Genomic DNA, 19,140 nt, shown 5'->3' on the forward strand with positions numbered 1-19,140 from the left:
TTTAAGCTGTGAATATACTTCATGGATGCAATTTCAGGGTACCTGTGTTTGAGGAGCGTATTGATAATATTGTGGGAATTGCATATGCAATGGATATGCTTGAATTTGTTGAAATGGTTGGTTCCAGTTTAAATTATAATTAATTTTTTTATGTATGATATATTTTTGTTCCTAAATGACTTTGATTTTTTTCCTTTTTGATAATTGGATACTCTCTTTTTTTCTTTTCTTTTCTTTTTTTTTTTTTTTTGATGAGGCTCTCTTTTTTCTTTTGAAGGTTGAGAAGCTAAAAGAAATTACTGTCAGAGAGATTGCACACATGCCCACATACTTTGTACCTGGTAAACTAAACTATAAAGTGATTGTTAAGAAGAACTTGAATGATGTATTGAATTGAGTCAATTGACTGCTACACATTTCAGTTAATGGATTTTTTTCCCTTCTTAGTTCTAAGTTCTAACATTTATAAAGCAAGTTTGAACACTATAGGATCGAGTATCCTTTCCTTAATCTCTCTCTCTCTCTCTCTCTCTCTCTCTCTCTCTCCCTCCCTCCCTCCTTCCCTCCCTTGCTGACTGACTCACTCTCTTATATGAGTTAGTAGTTTGTATACTGCAGTTGCTCAGCAATAACTTTGGTTCATTCTTTCTTTTATTGATATTGCAGATTCTATGTCTGTGTGGAACTTGTTGAGAGAGTTTCGTGTAAGGCAAGTTCACATGGCTGTGGTCCTGAATGAATATGGAGGAACTATTGGTGTATGTTTACATAAAATTCTTCCCTTTTTTATGTTAATTATGACAACTAATTGCCATAGTGATTTTGTTTTGTCATCTAAGGCTCTTTAATATCTGTACTTGATTACAAGTTGATTTTTAGACTTTTAGTAGCTTCATCCTATGCTTATTCATGTCCAGCTTTTAACGTTTTATGCAATATAGTGATAGTTAACCCTCAGATTTGGTCCATGTTGGATAAAGCATAACAGTGTGATTTCTCACAGCTCCTCAAATTTTATCCATCCAGTACCTGTTATTGCCCAGGCATTTCACCCTCTCAACCTTACATTTGATACCCATAGGAGTCATATTTGGCCTATTTAGTTGCATTCATTCATAATTTTTGTTTGGTTCTTAATGGCATACTTTTGCCACCATGGGCATTTGATTGAAGGTTGTCCGCCTAAGCTTGTAGATCCTGTTATTTACCGTAAAAATCTCTTGCCTAAGTGCTGCTTAACATGTTTATGCAGCATGAGCCATGTGTGCAAGGATAATTAATGAACTTCTGGGAAATCTAAGCAAGGGTTTGGATATCTTCTAAGCATGATATAAAGCAGCAAGGTACTTGACCTCAGTGTGATAGCAATCTGGGCTTTAAGGGTTCGACAGTCAATGTTATGCTGGAACCAGATAGGCATCACTTGAGCTATGGAGGCAGAGGACCTTAGGTCCCACCAATCAAAGTCTAAGGAAAAACCAAAGGGAGGCTATTCGTGGCGACCACCTGGTTCCTGAAGCAACCAATTCAGCACGGCACAGGTCTGTACTGTGCTGTTGTAGAGCGTATCGAACAGGGAGAGCAGGAGGGGGAGAGGGAGAAGGATGGGGGAAAAGAGAGTGAGCGGGAGGGAGGGAGAGGTTGGACCCTTGTTGTTTTTTTCTTTTTTTGGTTGGGGGGTTGGGAGAGAGTGGCGGGGAGAGAGAGAGAGGAGAGAGAGAGGGTGGGAGGGAGGGGGAGACTTACTTGGCTAGCCGAGGATGACAATGGAGGGGATTAGGGTTTGAAGGGGGAGGGGCGAGTGAAGTAGATAGTGAATGGAGGGGGACAATTGATCTGGTGAGGAGGATGAAAGATCCGGCGAGCGTGATGATCAATTGGGTGAGTAGATGGAGCTTCTATGTGAGAGAGAAGTTCTTGGAGGCATTGGGAGGCTGAGCTTCTATGTGAGAGAGAAGTTCTTGGAGGGCATTGGGGAGGCGGGTGGGGCTTGGGAGTCTTTAAACATGCCAAGCCGACACTCAGGAGCTTTAAACACGCCGAACCAATTAGAATGGCTGAACCATTCCAGTGCTTGAATGGTATGGTTTTGCATGGCCCCAACCATTTGGTTTGGGTCGGTTCTGGTAACCATGTCTTGTAGTTTCTCCAAGGGTTCAAATAGATTATCAAATAGGGGATGCCAAGCCAAACACTATCCTATGTTTTCTTGATTTGGGAGACATGCATGCAATTCATCGCCAGGCTGCTACATACAACTCAGAAGTTGAGGGGCCAATGGTAAGATTACACCAAGTGGTGATGATTGACCCAGAGAGCTTTGATCAAGTTGAATTTCTGATAGCCAGACTCTGCATTTACTGAAGGATATCTTATGGCTTTCCTGTGAAAGGGTATTAAGGGCATAGTGTGATGGGCCTCTCACATGCCATTTCAATTCATGAATTATCTGATTGCCACTTATCCCCAAGTCTATCCTCACTTTTTGCTATGACCATTGCATGGCTTGACATCATGCTTGGAAGTGAGTCTGACCTATTGCAAGATTTTATGCTTTTTGTTAACTTATTTTCCTTTTAAAGTGTTACATGCAAATGGAGACAATTTATCATTTGTTTTCTTCACTACTAATAAAGAATACCAGAAATACTATTTGTTTCTCTTCCATGTCTTGCCGTGAACTTGAACTCATCTTAATGACCCTATCAATTTCATCAGAAATTGTGAAATCCTCTTCATTGGGGCAAAAAATAAGCCACACCACCAGTTGTTTAGACATATCAGTCAAACGACCAGCATCCTTTAGTCAGAAGGGGGAGTTGACCTTGCACAACTCAGATGTCACCCATACCAGTTTTAAGGCAACGCCTGCTTTGCTGTTTTTTCTCCTTTAGATTAATTTGGTAGCTGACTCCAGTACAGGCTCTTCAAAAGCTCCAAGCTTGATTGAGTGCCTGAATTTTGTTTGGTAATGATACAGCATTGCAATATTTGGGTTGGCTGTTTTTATTTAGATGCATCTGAAGAAAGTTCGACTTTCAGGATATGCATGCAGAGATCAGAACATGCAGATTTTTAACTTTTAAAAATCATAAATGCAGCGAAAATTGAAACTGATCTACATTTAAAACTATTTTAAATTAATATGCAAAAAAATTATAGATCTAATCTACATGTGCCAGAAAAGTTCACATGTTGAAATGAAGATGCTGAAAAATAAAAATCAGATTTAGACCTTTACCTTTGCGCAGGTAGATCTTCACTGCGATCCGATGGTCCGTGGTAATCTAATGAGGTTCCTGAAGAGCCACACACGCGTCTGCCTCTACGGATATTCATCGAGGTTGATCTGATTAGGAGGACTCGATTTTACGGGATGCTAGCTTCCTTGCAGAGATCGCTCTCTGGATTGTCGAATTGACTTGATCTTTTGATTTTCTTCTAAGAGAATCAAATAGGTTTAAAAGAGGAGGACGAAATCAAATCATATTTGATTTTTTTTTCTTTTCTCTTCTCAAGAGAAAATATGAAGATCTATAGAAGAAGACAAGAGATCAAATCTCTTTTTCCTTTTGTCCAACTCTTGGACTAGATCTAGGAAAGGTAGAGGAGAACCGTCCATCTTATAGACCAAAAATAAATCAGATCAAATCTGATTTTAATCATGTCCCACTCTTGGATATCTTTAAAGGAGAGGGATAATTTATGTGTCCATCTCATGGTCCAATAGGAAGAGAAAAAAAATCAGATCAAATCTAATTTTATGTCCAACCTTTGGACATCTATGGAGAAGAGGATGAGGGAGACATGTCCAACTCTTGGACACAAGAGAGAGATAAGAGGTTACCTTCAACAACCACCTTCTGGATGTAAGAAAGAAGGATGAGGGAGAGGGGCGTCCCACCCTTCTCAATGTTGAAAGGCCTTCACGCACAAACTTTTTGGCGTCCTCTACTGTTCCATGCCAACCTTCTCTTTGGGCATCCCTCCTTTGATTTTATCTCTTAGGAGGAGGCGCCCCAAGTCTCCTCTATTTAAACACCAAGGTGGTTAGGGTTTTCTAGAGTCTTTAAGTAGAAAGACTCTTCCATAATGTGGTGCCCTCCCTTTCCTAGAATTTCTCCACGCCAAAGCTTCTTTACGCAAGAAAATAGCGTGAAAAACCTTAAGGCGAGAGGACTTATTGGATAAGGATCTCATCCTAATCCAAGTCAAAGGGTGGCTCAAATCCAAATCAATTTGGGTTTCAAATTAGGTTTGGGTTTCATCATAAGTCAAGCACTTATTAAGTCTAATCCTATTAGACTTATGAAATCCAGTCTGAGTCAAACTCAAACCACATCTAATCAAATTAAATCTAATTTAATTTGACTAGGATCTAATCCACATCGATTTTGATTTTGTAGCTTAATTCCAATCCGATTCAAATCCAATTTGAATCTAATTTGAGTCAAATCCAATTAGGAATGAAGTCCAAATTTTATTTGGACTAGAAAATCCAAATTAAACCAAATCTAATCAGATTAGATCTGATTTAATTCAACTCATATTTGATCAAATCAAATAATTAGCAACATTTGCAATTTGGTCCTCTTATAACTTACTAACTCTTAGTAAGTCCTTTATGTAACTTTTACATTTAAGTCCAATCATCAATCAAATTGATATTAAGACCACATGTGATTTATGATTCGAAATCGCGATTCGGCAGTCTGATCAATCAAGATCTCTTTTATGTGTGATCCCATAGGTTCTATTCTGTCTGGTAGTGAGAAATATTTTGATTTTCATCAAAATATCATTGAAATTCTTTTCAATGGATTGAAATAATTTCAACTCACCAATCGAGAATTGTTGACCATCAAATAATTCTTATTGATTTCATAATCCATCAGTGACGTCTAGCAGCATGTAATGGCAATTTGGTAGAACAGAAGGATGAACTTCTAGGTGTAGTTACCATATGATTCAGTTCTTTTATCGTGAGTCCTGACAAGACGGAGATCATGAAAAACTCATCAAATCCCATTGTCTGTCATATGTAACATTTATTCGACTTGAGTTCATTTGTGAAACCTGATGAAAACTCCTTTTGATCGTTTACACTATCCTGGACAAGTCTTTCGAACTCAATCTCATAAATCACATAGGACTACTCTTTTACTACTAAGGTCGATTGATCCCATCTAGATGCACATCCTATTCCTACAATGAACCTACTGTAGCCAACATACACCTCAAGGCTCCGTATGGCTAAGAGATCGAGTTATGGTACAGTCAAACTATAGTAACCTCATTGTGAACAGCTGAGGTATCCAGGTCTAAGAACTAGTCACATCACTACAGATCGAGAATGTCACTGACGAGTGAGTAGACATCCAAGTGACTTCTCATGTTGGTCACGCTCAGTGCCGTTATTTTCTAACAACCACCTGCACTTCGCTCCAGTGTCCTCACACTGTAGACTTGAGATTTGTCTATCCTAAGGGAAGCGATCTATGCACCAATCTTACCGGATCAATCACCGTCTCCGTGATGATCTTTCGATTGGGAGTAATTTAGGAATTAACCATCAGTGCACATACCTCAATTTCTCAACTCTTGAGAATATGTGTCATCATCTATTAATTCCTTGGACGATTCATGGACACATACACTACATGAATGAAATTAACTACCTTAATTAATTAAATCAAGTAAAAATTATGTCTTAAAAAGAATTAATGTGTCGGCCCGATTGGCTTTTAGGCATACATCTAACAGCATCATATGTTGTTACATATCGTATCTGATTATATTTTAGTTTCACTAATGCCTTGGGATATATGTTTTAAGAGCATCATAAAATGCCTGACTTCATTCAGAAAAGGTGGAAAGGACCTGTTGTCAGAACCCATCTTATTCTCCTACCTTGCTTTATAAGAGATCTTAATTAACATTTCCAAAAGCTTATTATTTGAACTCTGAAATAAAAAACAAGTTGAATCCTACCGAAGAGAATTTAGTGTTTAGTGGCAGCATTAATTACTAGCGTCTTAAATGTCTTTGTTATGTTTGTTGTGGAAACTTTTATCACTCTCATTGTTCCTCTCTATCTGTTTCAGAACCACTACTGATTTGTTCCAAAATCTAACAGATTGTAACATTGGAAGATGTTGTTGAAGAGATTGTTGGTGAAATTTTTGATGAAAATGATTCAAAGGTAAGCACAATTTTGTAAACCTCCATTGTTCTAGTATACAGTTTCCAATCCTATCATTAAATTTGTGTCTCGCTGGCAGTACTCCTCTCTCTCTCTCTCTCCTCTCTATATATATATATATATATATATATATATATATATATCCTTCTTCTGCCTGATCCTTCACTGAGCTTTTGAGTTTGCCTTTGGTCTAGTATTTCGATCAATTTTGATATTAAAGTAGCTTCTCTTCTTCTGAGCATCAAGTTTGTGTTTATTAACACGAGGGTACTGATCACCTGCATGTGTTTCTAAAGTGCATTTTTTTCTTTCTTTTGGCTTATCTTTATCCAGAGCATTAATACTTTATATATCAAATTGCTTAATATTGAAGCCATAAGAATTTAGATGTTTACAGTTACACAATGCTATTCACCTTTTCTGATACCATCTCTTTATTTGTTTCTTGTAAGAAAATATATCCTTGCTGATATGTGCCACTATGTTGCTTTGAAGAGTTAGCTTATCAAAGAATACATGAGAACTGGATTTAGTACCTCTGGTTGCAGGTCGAGATACTCTAGTTGCAGTGAGTCTTTAGAAATGGTTGACTATCTATGAAGTGTTCACAAAATTTCAAGTGAGATCCTCTTTGTGTATGCACTAAAGCTTGATTTGTCACAGGAAATTCTGTAATTTGACATAAGGAACATGTCAGATATCAAGAATTATAAAGATGGAAAAAAGAATATAAGAATATGATAAGCACGTTGCTAAAGGTTAAATGCCAACATGATTCCAGAAAAGAAATGTTTCCTGAAATTTGCAAATGCATGTGAAATATGGGTTACTTGTCAAAGCTTCGACACAGATTTACAAACATACAGCTGTGCATTAGTGCATGCGTAACAAACAAATTTATCAATTGTGTAAACTATAGATCTAAGCAAATGCTTTGTTGAAAACTTGGAATAGCTCCTTCTGGAGCTCTGATAAACTTAAGAGTTAAGATAATATGTGTAATGTGATTTTATATTGATGAATGTGGTGAATGCAAGTAGGTACATTGTATGAATGTATATGAAGAATGAAGATGATGTTTTGACACGTTTAAGGCTAACAAATACTTCAAACTAGTTTTTTCCATACCACCCAATCCTTGCCGGTATGGGACGTACCATACTGCACCGGTACCATACTAGTATAGCATACCATACCATACCGTATATCGGCATTGTGATAGGATGGTACTGGTAAGGGGTCCGGTACCAAGATGGCAAACCTTGCTTCAAACATTTCATTATTAGAGGAAAGTTGGAATCACACTGCTGTAGCATTATTGATAAATTTCAAGATGGCCTCTGTAACAAAAGGTAACATAAAAGTAAAACAAAATCTCAAACTCATTAATGAGATATATGTGCAAACCAAAGGGTACCCACCTTTACCAAGTAGATATAAGTGAACCACCTAGAATGACTATATTAATGAAAATCAAGGTGGACGCTACACAGCTAGGTGACACAAATAGAATTTCCAAGTCACTAAAATGAGGTGCATATACAAAACCAAAAGAATATGCATATACCTAAGAAACACTACAACTTTGAAGCATTATCAAGAAGCACAAAACTGTTCAAGCCAAGGTTTTCAAAACTGATACTGGAAGCTATTACGGTCGGCTGACGGTACAAATTGGTACGGCCCCATACCAGATCGGATCGACGTGAATAGACAAAGGGAGGAAGGGATGAATCGGGGATGAGGAAAAGAGAGAAACAGAGGAAAAGAGAGGAAGAGAAAGAGAGAGGGGAGGGAAGCAGGTTGAGGCGGCGGAGATGCCGTTAGTGGCCACCGAAGGGCTGTGCGTGCCCTCGGAGGGCCACAGTGGCCACCGCGGCTTCGTGTCATCTGTGGAAGAAAAGAGAGGAGAGAGAGGGGGGAGGAAAAGAAAAGGATTGAGGGGAGTCCCACAGAGGGAACGGGATCCTCTGTGGTACTTAAAAAGTACTGCGCGGTGCTGTACATATATTAGGACGTTCATCAAAAAAAGGACGGTTATGTGATGTTTATCTAAACTATTCAAATACGCCTGGGATTTATTCATTTCTCTTTTCTTAGTATTACCCGCGTGCGGCCACTCATCTTTTGATGGATGTCTCTGAAGCATGCACAGCATCCTGCGGTACTTTTTGAGTACCGCAGAGGATCCGTTCCCCCCACAGAGAGGCTGTCGAAGGGCCTCTGACTGGCCGCCATGGCCGTCAGGCAGTGTAAATGTCACCTGCGGCTCCACGGCAATGAAACGGGGTACTGTTTCAGGGTTTAAAAGAGCCCAACAACAGTGAGTGAAGCTAGCAAACACATTGCCGGCTTCACTGTTTCTAAGTTTTTTTAAAAAAATATTGAAATAATGAAGCCGACAAACCCATTGCCGGCTTCACTGTTTGTCGATTTTTTTAAAAAAAATTGAAATAGTGAAGCCGACAATTGGTTTGCTGGCTTCACTTAAGTGAAGTTGGAAAATCTACCATCGGTTTCACTATTCATCATCGTTTTTAAAAAATGTGATGCGAGGAATAAGGGCGGTTGCCTCTGTTCCGCGGCCGCGGCTCCACCTGTGCATTTTTCGCTGTCCTGTGACCACAGTGGCCACCTAGCAGCATCGGAGATCCCTCTCTGCCGCCGTCCTCACCATCCGGTAGCACCTCTCCCCCCTCTCTCTCTCGGGGTTAAAGCCCCTATTGGGCGACACCTAGCGTGGACTCCACGGCCCTCCAACGGCCTCGTCGGGCCAGTGCCGCCCTTTGGCGGCGGCATCCGACATTTCCCTCCCCTCCTCTCTCTCTCTTCCTCTCTTTCCCTCTCTTTCTCCCTCAGCATTGGCGTGTGCCGCTTTCCAAGCTAGAACCATCTTGGTTCCTCGCCGGTCCGGTTTGGCATGCCCTGAACTGTTCGGTTCGGGACGGTTTTGAAAACCATGGTTTAACCCAAATTAGTAGAACAATGGGATGAGCCTTTTTGATATCTATCTATGCTTTAAACCTCAGGTTGCAAAAGAAGAGCAACCGCTATCAGTAATTTATGGCGAATGCTTTATATGTTTGCCCATATTGCTATAGCGAGTATTTTTCGATAAATAGTGAAAACTTTAATGTGGAGCTTCATGAATTCCAACTTTCTGATCTTGAGCCTCAATGGGCCTTAATAATTAGTAGTACAAGATCACAATCACAAGGACTTTGTTAAAAGACTCAGTGGCATACTTGTTGGGAAATTGAATAGATCGAAATATACATTATACTTGGAAGGTAACGTGATTGCTATTTTAAGTTCTTTTGGAAACCCTTCTTTTGCTATTTGCTATATATAATTGCTTTACAGAGACAGGCTGACATGGCTCTTTTAATTTAAGTCCAACAGTTTAAGATATCAACTTGCATATTTAAGTCTGGTTTACATGTTACCATCGCTGTCCAACAGATTGTCTGGTTTAGATGTTACCATTCCTATGCATATTTCCCACAGGATACCTTCATAGTCTCTTTGATTCAAGAATTAGTCTGTGAATGAAAATTTGAAGAGTTTATCAAGATAAGTTTATTTGCTACTAGGCAATGAGTTTTATGAAAAAGGTTCTTTATGTTTGGTTTTCGAAGCTCATGTCGGGTGTATTTCAAATTGAAAGCTTCAAAAAGTATTTGGAACTAAACTTTGGTTCAAGGTTTTCTTATCTTTGCTTTGTTGATAGAAACTTCCATTTGCAGTAAGAGCAAATGCAGAATCATACCTGCTTGTGCAATTGAGACTTGGATAGCTCTGTATTTTAGTTGTTCACACTTGTGGTGACTTATACAATAGCACATTGTTGTGATATGCATGGTAGGCACAGTTACATATACTTCTATGGGCTAATACATGGTACTGCTTTCCTTATATCTTGCTAACAGCTGACCAACATGCTTTGTGGTTCTTTTAAGGTAAATCTGTAAGATGACAATCCCATTATCCATGCCTAAAAGATACTCTTTCCGACTGCATGAAGTGATACCACCCAGTATGTTGGTAACTGTTCTTCCACAAGAATGTCTTTCAAATGACTTCAGTTTAAGTTTTGACCAATTTAGATCCTTTGAAAACCAAAGAATATTTCAATAGGCTCACAATAATAGGAAATTGTACCTGCTATCTGCACTTTTAGCCTTCCAAAGGAAACCCTGGACATTTTATTTGGTATTTCTGTACCATAAGGTCCAAGAAAACAATTTCTTTTTCCATAAGTAGCTCCGATCCCAATTCTCACCTGAGGGAGATGCTTGTCTTTTCAGCAAGAATGATCCCCCAAGTGCCCCTCTTAGGCCTGTTCGCGTTCAGCATAATTTTTCAGTTTATTGGAATAGGAGGAATAAGCTGGAGGAGAAAAACACCGAAACAAAGCTGAATAAGTCTGAATGAAATTATTCAACCGTGTTGGTCGAATAGTTTTATCCATGTTAAAGAAAAATAAGTACCTACAAGGATTTTTTAGCTTTTCTTTTTTGAAATTCCAAAATACCGTTCCTTTAACCTACTTTATTCAGTGCCGAAAAGGTCGCTTGGTAGAAGAATTCTCAATAAGTGGAGGGTTTGGTCCATGGTTATTGATGAACTAAGATCTTGTTGGTGGCATTTCCATAATCCTTTTAAAGCCATTTAAAAGCATAAGTTATTAGAAATTCCTGAGCTATTGTGCCTCTTTCTTAGTGATGGCCGAGGGGAAGTGAATTTTCCATACTTGAAAAAACTGTTATTATGTTTCATTGTAGCTTGTGATATTTTTAGTATTTTGACCATATATCCATAGTCTGTACAACTCTCTGCTTCAATTTTAAAGATAAATTGTCTAACATCCTCAAAACACTGAGTGGCCTTCCAGTTTCCAAATTAAGCATAAATAAAAAATATACCAAATAAGCAGTTGATGTTTCCAGATGATCCACTTGCTACCTCACCTCTGTCGTCTCTAACCAAGGCTTTTTGTTAAATGCTATTATGCATCATGAAAAAGGCCTGTAGAACAAAATGGCTGAGTTTAACTCCCCAGATAAAAATGCTAATCATAACTTAATTTTTTTCCCCCATCCCAAAAATCAGAGCAAATCTAAGATGTGTCACATGAGCTCAGACTATCCTTCTAAATATTGGGTTCAAGCCTTGCAAATTTATCTTTTTATGACACATCCCAGCACCTCCTATTTCCCACTATTATTTTGTTAGTGGAATAGACTTTCAATTGACAACTGAAGAAAGTTTTGTTCTATCTATTGTATTGATTGATTGGGTGCTCATGTCTTGCAATGCATGCAGCATTGTGTTCCGCATCCTACATCCGTTTCTGATGCTTCCCCAATTTTATTTCAGGGATTTATCACTTTCTTCATAATAACATCCAGGTCTCTCTCGGCTTGGAAGTGCAATACGTCTGTGTAGATTTATCTGGTCTACTTATGTTTAGTATTTCACAATTTTTATAAGCAATAAGTACTGAATTAGGGAGTCAAACAAAAGGGTTTAATCCACTCTGTTTAGGGAGTCAAACAAAAAGGTTTAATACAATTTGTTTAGGAGCTTCATTGGTTGGAGGTGAATGCTGAGGTTGGTACTTAGTACACATCCTTCTGCCTGGCTACCTGCTAATGGTTTAATGAGCCGGACTTTAACCAAAAAGCCACATAATGTCAATCAATTTAGATCAAATTAGATCTTTTTGCATTGCAAGTTATTACAACTTGAATATATGCGGATGAAGTCTGATCTCTTCTGGAGCTTTTACTAGTTGCTGGTAGATGCTGAGACCACTGCCCAATATGCATTGTTCTAACCTATGTTACTTAGTTTGCTGGTTATTTCAGTTCAAATTCGGATTCATAATTCAGAATTCTTCTCTTCAATGATTTTGATTCATATGGGGTAGAATTAGAACAATACGGCCCTAATAAATTAATTTTCACATTATCTAATCAAGTATCGGGAATGCTATTTCAAATTTTATTCAGCAGTGCCAGTGGAACCTTTAGTTGTCTTATAACTCAAACAAGAGCTTTAATTAGTTCAAGACCACAAATTGAAAGCATGGGATCATGTATGAATGGTAGATATAGGGGATTATTTTAGATTGATATCATTTAGTTGTATCTCAGACAAAGGCTGTTACAGGAAGAAAGAGATTGTTTAAGGGTTCGGGAGGCTCTTCTCTCATTGTCCACCATGATCATATATCTGTGTCCTGTTTCTCTCCAGCCCATATTCTTACTTGGATTAGTAGAAGCTTCTTCCGCGTCATCTTTCAGATATGATCTTCTAGGACCAATAAAATGCCCACAAGTTCCAAACTTTGGATTCAATTAACTCTAGTTGGCAATATATACTCAGCACCCACAGCACCCAAAACATTTGAGATTCATCTAGATTTCAAATTTGTTAATATTCTCCACCTATCTAAATGCTTTCTTGGTTATAATTGGATTTGGAGTGGAATTCAGCCAGTGAGGAGCTTCATCACTGTATTCCCAAAGGGCCCCAAGAAGAGTTTCCATTCTATACCATTCTATCTTCATTGTTATCACATAAATTGCAGTAGTTTATATATTAAGATGAATTGTATGGTCAATCAGTTTGAACACGCTGCTCTGTGATATAGTGAGATGTGATATGATTAAGGTAACCCTGGTTCTAACTGAATAAAAATGAATACACATAAATCTTTCTTGTCACTGTTATGCTTCAAATATTTATGCACCTATGTTTGCTAAAACTATACGTTCTTCGTTTTACCAGCTACTTATTTATGATTTGCTGGACTAGAATTTTTATGTCAAACTTACATTGTGAGAATTTTCAGTGGCACATCAAACCAGAAAACTTTATGTTGCCAATCCCTTTTATATACAAACTGTAAAATTGTCTTTGCATCTTTTTGCTTTCAACTGACAGCTGGGGCAAAATTATTTGTGAATTCTTTCCAAAGCATAATGTACTGCATGCAAACTACTGTACTTCCAACTTAGTTATTTCCCTTCATATGGATATATTTTATTGATTCATCTCCCTGTTCCTTATTGGCCTGTTAATATAGACAGAGATTTGAAAATCCAACCATTCCATGCTGGACCAACCTGTCTCAGCAGACAGTGAGTAGATACAGGGGCATATTGTGTTGCATACCGTACCAATTCATGACTGGTACAAGCCCCATCCATACCTCAGAATCTGAAACCTTAAGCAGTTAAGCACAGACATTTAACTTAATGTAATTTTTGTTATCTGAAGGTTGTGGATATTAGGAGCACTTAATAGACTTAATTCTTGATATCCGCATTTGTTCTGCCAGAAGTTGGTTTGCCCTATGATCACCATGCTTCTATCTTTTTTTTTTTCCCATAATTTATTTTTTCTTATCTAGTTCTGATATATTGCAGGAGGAGATCACGAAGAAAACTGGTTATATAGTGATGCGAGAGGATGGAACATTTGATGTAGATGCAAATACATCAATTGATCAGCTTTCTGAAGAGCTGAATGTCAAAATACCTGAGGTCTGTAGTATTGTTTTCTGGTGAAGGATCAGATTTGGTGTCTCTTCACAGTTTACCCTTTTTTCTTTCAAGCCCCAAGATTGCTGTATAATGGGTTTCCATTGCTTTTTAGTTGAGAGATGCTACTTTACCGTTTAATCTTTTCATGTAACATTTTTTTTTATGTCTACTGCTGCATCACGCTCAGACTTAACAATGAGAGTGAAGAAGAAAGAATAACAAAGAAGTGGGAAAGGGAGTCGGAAGATAAGAGAGGGCATCACCAAATATGGGTGTTGTGAAAAAAAGACAAGGTCTAAAAAATGATTTATGCTACTGGGTCTATTAGCTAGAATATTATAACCATACAGGTCTCCATGCTACTAGGACAATTCTAGTTTAAAAAGAGAATCTTTTTAACGTTTTACTTGTGATGCTTTCTTGAATTAATGCGGAAATTGTCTTAATTTTTTTGTTTTTCATGTTTTACTTATGCTAAATTTATGTTATCAACTTGTGATAACATGGTGTAACATATTAACTATATATTTATTTTGAATTACCTGATGGCCAAGTATCAGCAATAAATAAACCTCTCTCTCTCTCTCCCTCTCTCTCTCTCCCCCCTCCCATGGCAGGTCCAGCCAATATGAACTTTTAGATTTCATGGCCAATCCATGTTGTCCAGTTGTATGAGGATATTATATATCCATACTTAATGAAATCTTTGGGGGCATCCCCAGTTCGACTAACCAAGTTTAATCTTAGAAATGACTAGAGAGAGAGAGAGAGAGGAGAAACTTCTGAGCCTCATTTTCTCTTTAGCACTGTTATGGTAGCAAATGCTCCTCTATTAGCAGGCTTGTTCTTTTTTTAAAGAGAAATGATAAAAATGCATATATCAGAACTTGGAGTGCATTTATGAATTATTAATAGACTTGAAACTTTTAAGGGATCACAATTATCTATTCTACATCCATCCCAATTCTCATGCAAAATGAACGTGTATCACATTTGTGGAATTCTAGTTTGATCCATATAGTTGAGCACCACCCCATGGTCATCTTTCTTCTTATATGCCATTAGCAAAGCATTCTAAAAATAAAAATACCAAAAATAGAACTTAAGGTAACAATTACTGAAATTATATCTATTGTCATACCTTCTTATCTGTAAATTACTGAAGAAGTTGGGAAATCCCATTTGGTGTAGCTCTTTTTCCTTCTTGAAATTAAGAATTCTGCCTGTTTGAAGTGGTGCTGCAGGTCAACAAGCAGCTCCTTAGAAGGAAGGGGGACACTAGTGTTTTATGAAATACATTAATAATCTCATTAGTTTTATATGAAATTCATTTTGATCTTAATTTTTTTCCATATGTTGACAGTTTTGTTAGTCTGTCTCCTCTTGCATCAGTATATATGTCATTACCATTTTGCTTTTATTGTGCATTTCCATTTTCCCATGTGGAAAATTGGTTCCCATTGTTTTGACTTTTGACCAAATAATTTGTAGTAAAGCGTTGCCATGTCTATACTCATTTGCACTCTGTTATTTTGTTGTATATGAATTAAAATACATTAAATACTACTTGCCTACAATGGAATTTTTACATAATAAGAAATTATTGGAATTGTTTAGTGAAATTATTGGAATTCTTTAGTTTTTCCTGAATGCCTATCCTCTTTCACATTTATAGGGTCATCAGTATGAGACTGTATCAGGTTTCGTTTGTGAGTCATTCGGATATATACCAGAAGAAGGTGGGAATATGGTTGTGGTACTTGAGAAGGCAAACAAAGGAGAGAACAATGAATATGGTGACACAACATCTGATCACCAAAATGAGAAGGAAAAACATCAAACATTTGAACTTGAGGTACATACTCAAATTGGCATATATAGAAAAAAAAGTGTGTTAAGTTTTGCTAATTATGTCAATCTTAATATCTTTAATTATCATATTTTTCTCTTCACTCAATCTCTTTTTGGATTTCAGAAAAAAGTTTTCACAGAAGTAAGCATCAAATTAACTGCACATTTTTAGTTGTAAAAAATCTTGCATTCTTCTTTTTCTTTCGTATTACTTATCTTTTAGTGGAATATTCAAGGGCAATATAATTTTAAGCCATATCAATCATGAAGTCTTTTGTGTATTTAGAATCTTTTATTGATTACCCTGAATGGATCCCCATGTTATCAAGGGATAGTTCTGTAAAAGGTCGAAGAAACTTCCTTTCTCAATGCTTACAATGTATGTATGTCACTATAAAGCCGTCATAAGTAGCGTGATATATAGAATGTGGTTTTTTCGACACTATGTCTGCATGTTTTTATTGTATCTCTTTGTAGCAGTACATGTGTTTCTGTGCTAGTATTCAACACCATATGTCGTATTTTATTGCTTTGGCTAGCATTGAAAGATGTTGTGTGAGATGGTGCCCTGCGTTGGATTTGCATGAAGGGGTAATGGTGAGGGTAACAGCAGGTTAAGAGTAGTGGGTAAAATGTGGAGGATAGGATTACAGGGAGGAGCCAGAAAGGCCAATTTTGTGCTTGTGTGAGGTGGTGCCCTGCAAGAACATCTAGAGGATGTGGGAAGAGAAGTAACATTTCCTGATTCTCATGCTTTCCAAATTTTCTTGATCATAGATTCTCGCCATCATCTACTGGGTATCCCATGGTTGTATATGATATCTGTATTACTTTTAGTGGAATTGGAAACACCACTTTCTGGATGAATAATTGTCCATTAATGGAAAATCAGCACTAGCTAAAATTATTGTATTGCTATACTCTTGATAAGCCTGGCGCTAATATTTTGCTAGACTTTTAACAACCTAACTTTTCTGCTTTGCTTTCTGACATACTTTGTCTAAATTTAATGAGCAATGCAGCATGCTACTGTCCTTATCTGAAATTGCAGTCGATATAATGTTGTGCTTGCTCTTAAGGTGCAGATCAAGATACTAAAGAAAGAGCAAGGGTTAGATGCCAATAACTAAAACAAATTAACAACATACTTTCTCAAGCTTTTGCTTCTTGCTCATAAAGGGGTACTCAATATGTTTAGAAAAATAACCATCATTTTGTTTTTAATGGAATTCGCTGCCATCCAGGTTTTAACATATTGTCTCCTCCACGATTTGATTCCTAAAAATAGAGTCCATTCTGTTATTTTTTAGGTTTCTGCAGGTGCAATGCATGTTATTCAACTTTGGCTTGAAATTTCTTCACTAGTTCTAGGCTGGGCATGAGATATTCAACCAACTTGTTGCCTTTGATCTTCTACTCCGATCCGACCAGTGTGCATTTCATTTCTGTTGTAAGGCTCCTGTGCTGATTCCCTGAGATAACCTGCACTTGATAGTTGACATCACAAGCTGTTCAGGATTCAAGTAAATTATTCAGAACAAGTTGAGATAAAAATTTGGCATCAGACAATCTGGCCAAACTTATTGATCTTACTGTCTAAAATGCGAATGCCCGGAGACATGCTTCTAACCTACTCCTGGGGGCTCTAATCTTTAGATCTCTATAAGCCAACAAATATTTGATTTAATTTTATGGTAATTGTTGTTGGTCATGATTTAGCTTGCAAGGTCTCTTATTACATGATCATATCTGTCAGAGATCAGAAACTGAGTGCTATTTTATCGGGTTTTTAGTAAGTAATTGCTTGCATATTTAAGTTGACAGCCGTTTATTTTGCTGTTTCTTATAATTACTAGCTTTTGAAGCATATTGAATGTCATGTTATCTGGCAGTTTTATATGCACAGGTCTCAGTTAATTCATAGGAATTATTTGTACATTTCTGGTCGGTCCCTTTCTGCAAGCAATCACCATTAAATCATGTTCAGTTTTATGTTATAGTTTTTATACATGCATGCTTGTATTGTTTTTAAATCATAAGCTGTTTTTAATCCTTTCTATCCTTTCAATCAATGATCTCGAATGTTTTCTTGTCATTTTTTTTCATACAAGAAAGGTGGCTAAGTTTATTTACTAGCATGTGTGGACCAAGCTTTCTGTAATTTTCGGTCTTTTGCAATCATGAGAGGGTTAACTCTCAGTAAACCTGCCCTTGTATAGCCTCTGCTTAATTCCATGTGGTTCTTTATGTACAGATATTGGAAGCAAACGCTAGAAAGGTTGGTAAAGTCCGCTTCAAACCAATAAAAGGTGAATATGTAAATATGGAGAATGAAGGCATAAATAGTTTGGTTCCCACCAACGTCATGAAACGGAAGAACCAGAGTGGTAGTGAACCAGAACTGAGCAGCCATGGAGACTGTGAAATGGATGCAGGCAACCATGGTGAAAAAACAGAACAACAGGAACATGGATACTCTGATGAGGTCATAATTGTCCAGGAGGCATTGGAAGAGTCCCACAGCTATGCCATTGATAAAAAAGCAGATGATCATGATTGTAATACCCAACAATAATTACATTGCACCTCAAACACTATCAGTTCTTGCAACACAGGGGAAAAAGAACTTGGAAATATAAAAAGAACACCATAAGACTGTCAAAAATGCAGAGGAAAAAAAGGAGGCGAGTCAACAAACATGTAGGCTTGCTTACAGGTGAAGAGTGGTGTCAACACCTGTTTCATTGGAATTTTGAGAGGCATGCATGCCCTTGTTATGCAGTAAGCCAATGGAAAGCGAGGTCTCTAAGGCCTGGATTTCTGAGTGGTCACCATAGGAGTCGAGCTGAAGGGATGGAGACCCGACGTGTAGGGGCCTGGAAGGTTGTATCAACTCAGGATGGAAAAAGCACTTGGCTTGCTCGCAACGAGTTCTTTGACTTGCTTGTTCAGCTTCAGCAAATATTCTCAGGAGTTCCTTCTCTTTCCTCATCTCCTTGTTTTTCTGTAGTTGTCTGAATCTCTCTTGCAACAGAGCAAGGGACGACGAGTAGAGGACTGTGGTGCCATTGGTCTGGCTGCCCCCCATGGGAACAGTCAGAATTAAGATTGATGGTGGTGTATGAGTTTCTAGGAAGTTATCAGAGGGTGGCTTTGAATTTATAGCAGGTAGGTGTTTGTCTTCTTGCTTCTGTCTAACTTGTTTTTGTGTGATTTGATGGACTCTTGATGATGTAAAAGAAAGAGGAGAATCGAGAGGGAGGTGCACGGTCCAAGAAGGCAAGGCTTTTGTGGCCATCTGAAGAGTTTGGTTGGTCCTTTTGTGCAAGGGCAAAGGGACCTTTAAAGAGGAATAGCGGTGGGAGATGGAGTCCAAGGAAAGGTGGATTTAGCATTTGGAGGGGCTCCTCAAGAGAATGTTGGGTGATTGTTTTGTCACCTACCACTTGCCTTGGAGGAGACGTGCAGCTTGGTAATAATGTTTACTGGTGCTTTTATAAGTTCCAAAAGTGAAGCCCTCGTAGCCGGAAATCA

General features: G+C 37.9%; 1 protein-coding gene across 1 annotated transcript in view; it reads left to right on the forward strand.

Annotated features, from left to right (window-relative positions):
• LOC105034243 (putative DUF21 domain-containing protein At3g13070, chloroplastic) overlaps nt 1-18,804 on the forward strand; it is a 54,588-nt gene extending 35,784 nt beyond the window's left edge. The window contains exons 8-14 of the mRNA XM_073251411.1: nt 38-116; nt 278-341; nt 667-758; nt 6,137-6,202; nt 13,639-13,755; nt 15,431-15,610; nt 17,861-18,804. Of these exons, the coding sequence (XP_073107512.1) occupies nt 38-116; nt 278-341; nt 667-758; nt 6,137-6,202; nt 13,639-13,755; nt 15,431-15,610; nt 17,861-18,181 (919 nt within the window). The 3' untranslated portion in view covers nt 18,182-18,804. The remainder of the gene's footprint in view (nt 1-37; nt 117-277; nt 342-666; nt 759-6,136; nt 6,203-13,638; nt 13,756-15,430; nt 15,611-17,860) is intronic.
• Nucleotides 18,805-19,140: the final 336 nt, after the last annotated feature.

The sequence above is a fragment of the Elaeis guineensis genome, chromosome 2 (genome assembly GCF_000442705.2).
Source record: "Elaeis guineensis isolate ETL-2024a chromosome 2, EG11, whole genome shotgun sequence".
Taxonomy (NCBI): domain Eukaryota; kingdom Viridiplantae; phylum Streptophyta; class Magnoliopsida; order Arecales; family Arecaceae; genus Elaeis; species Elaeis guineensis.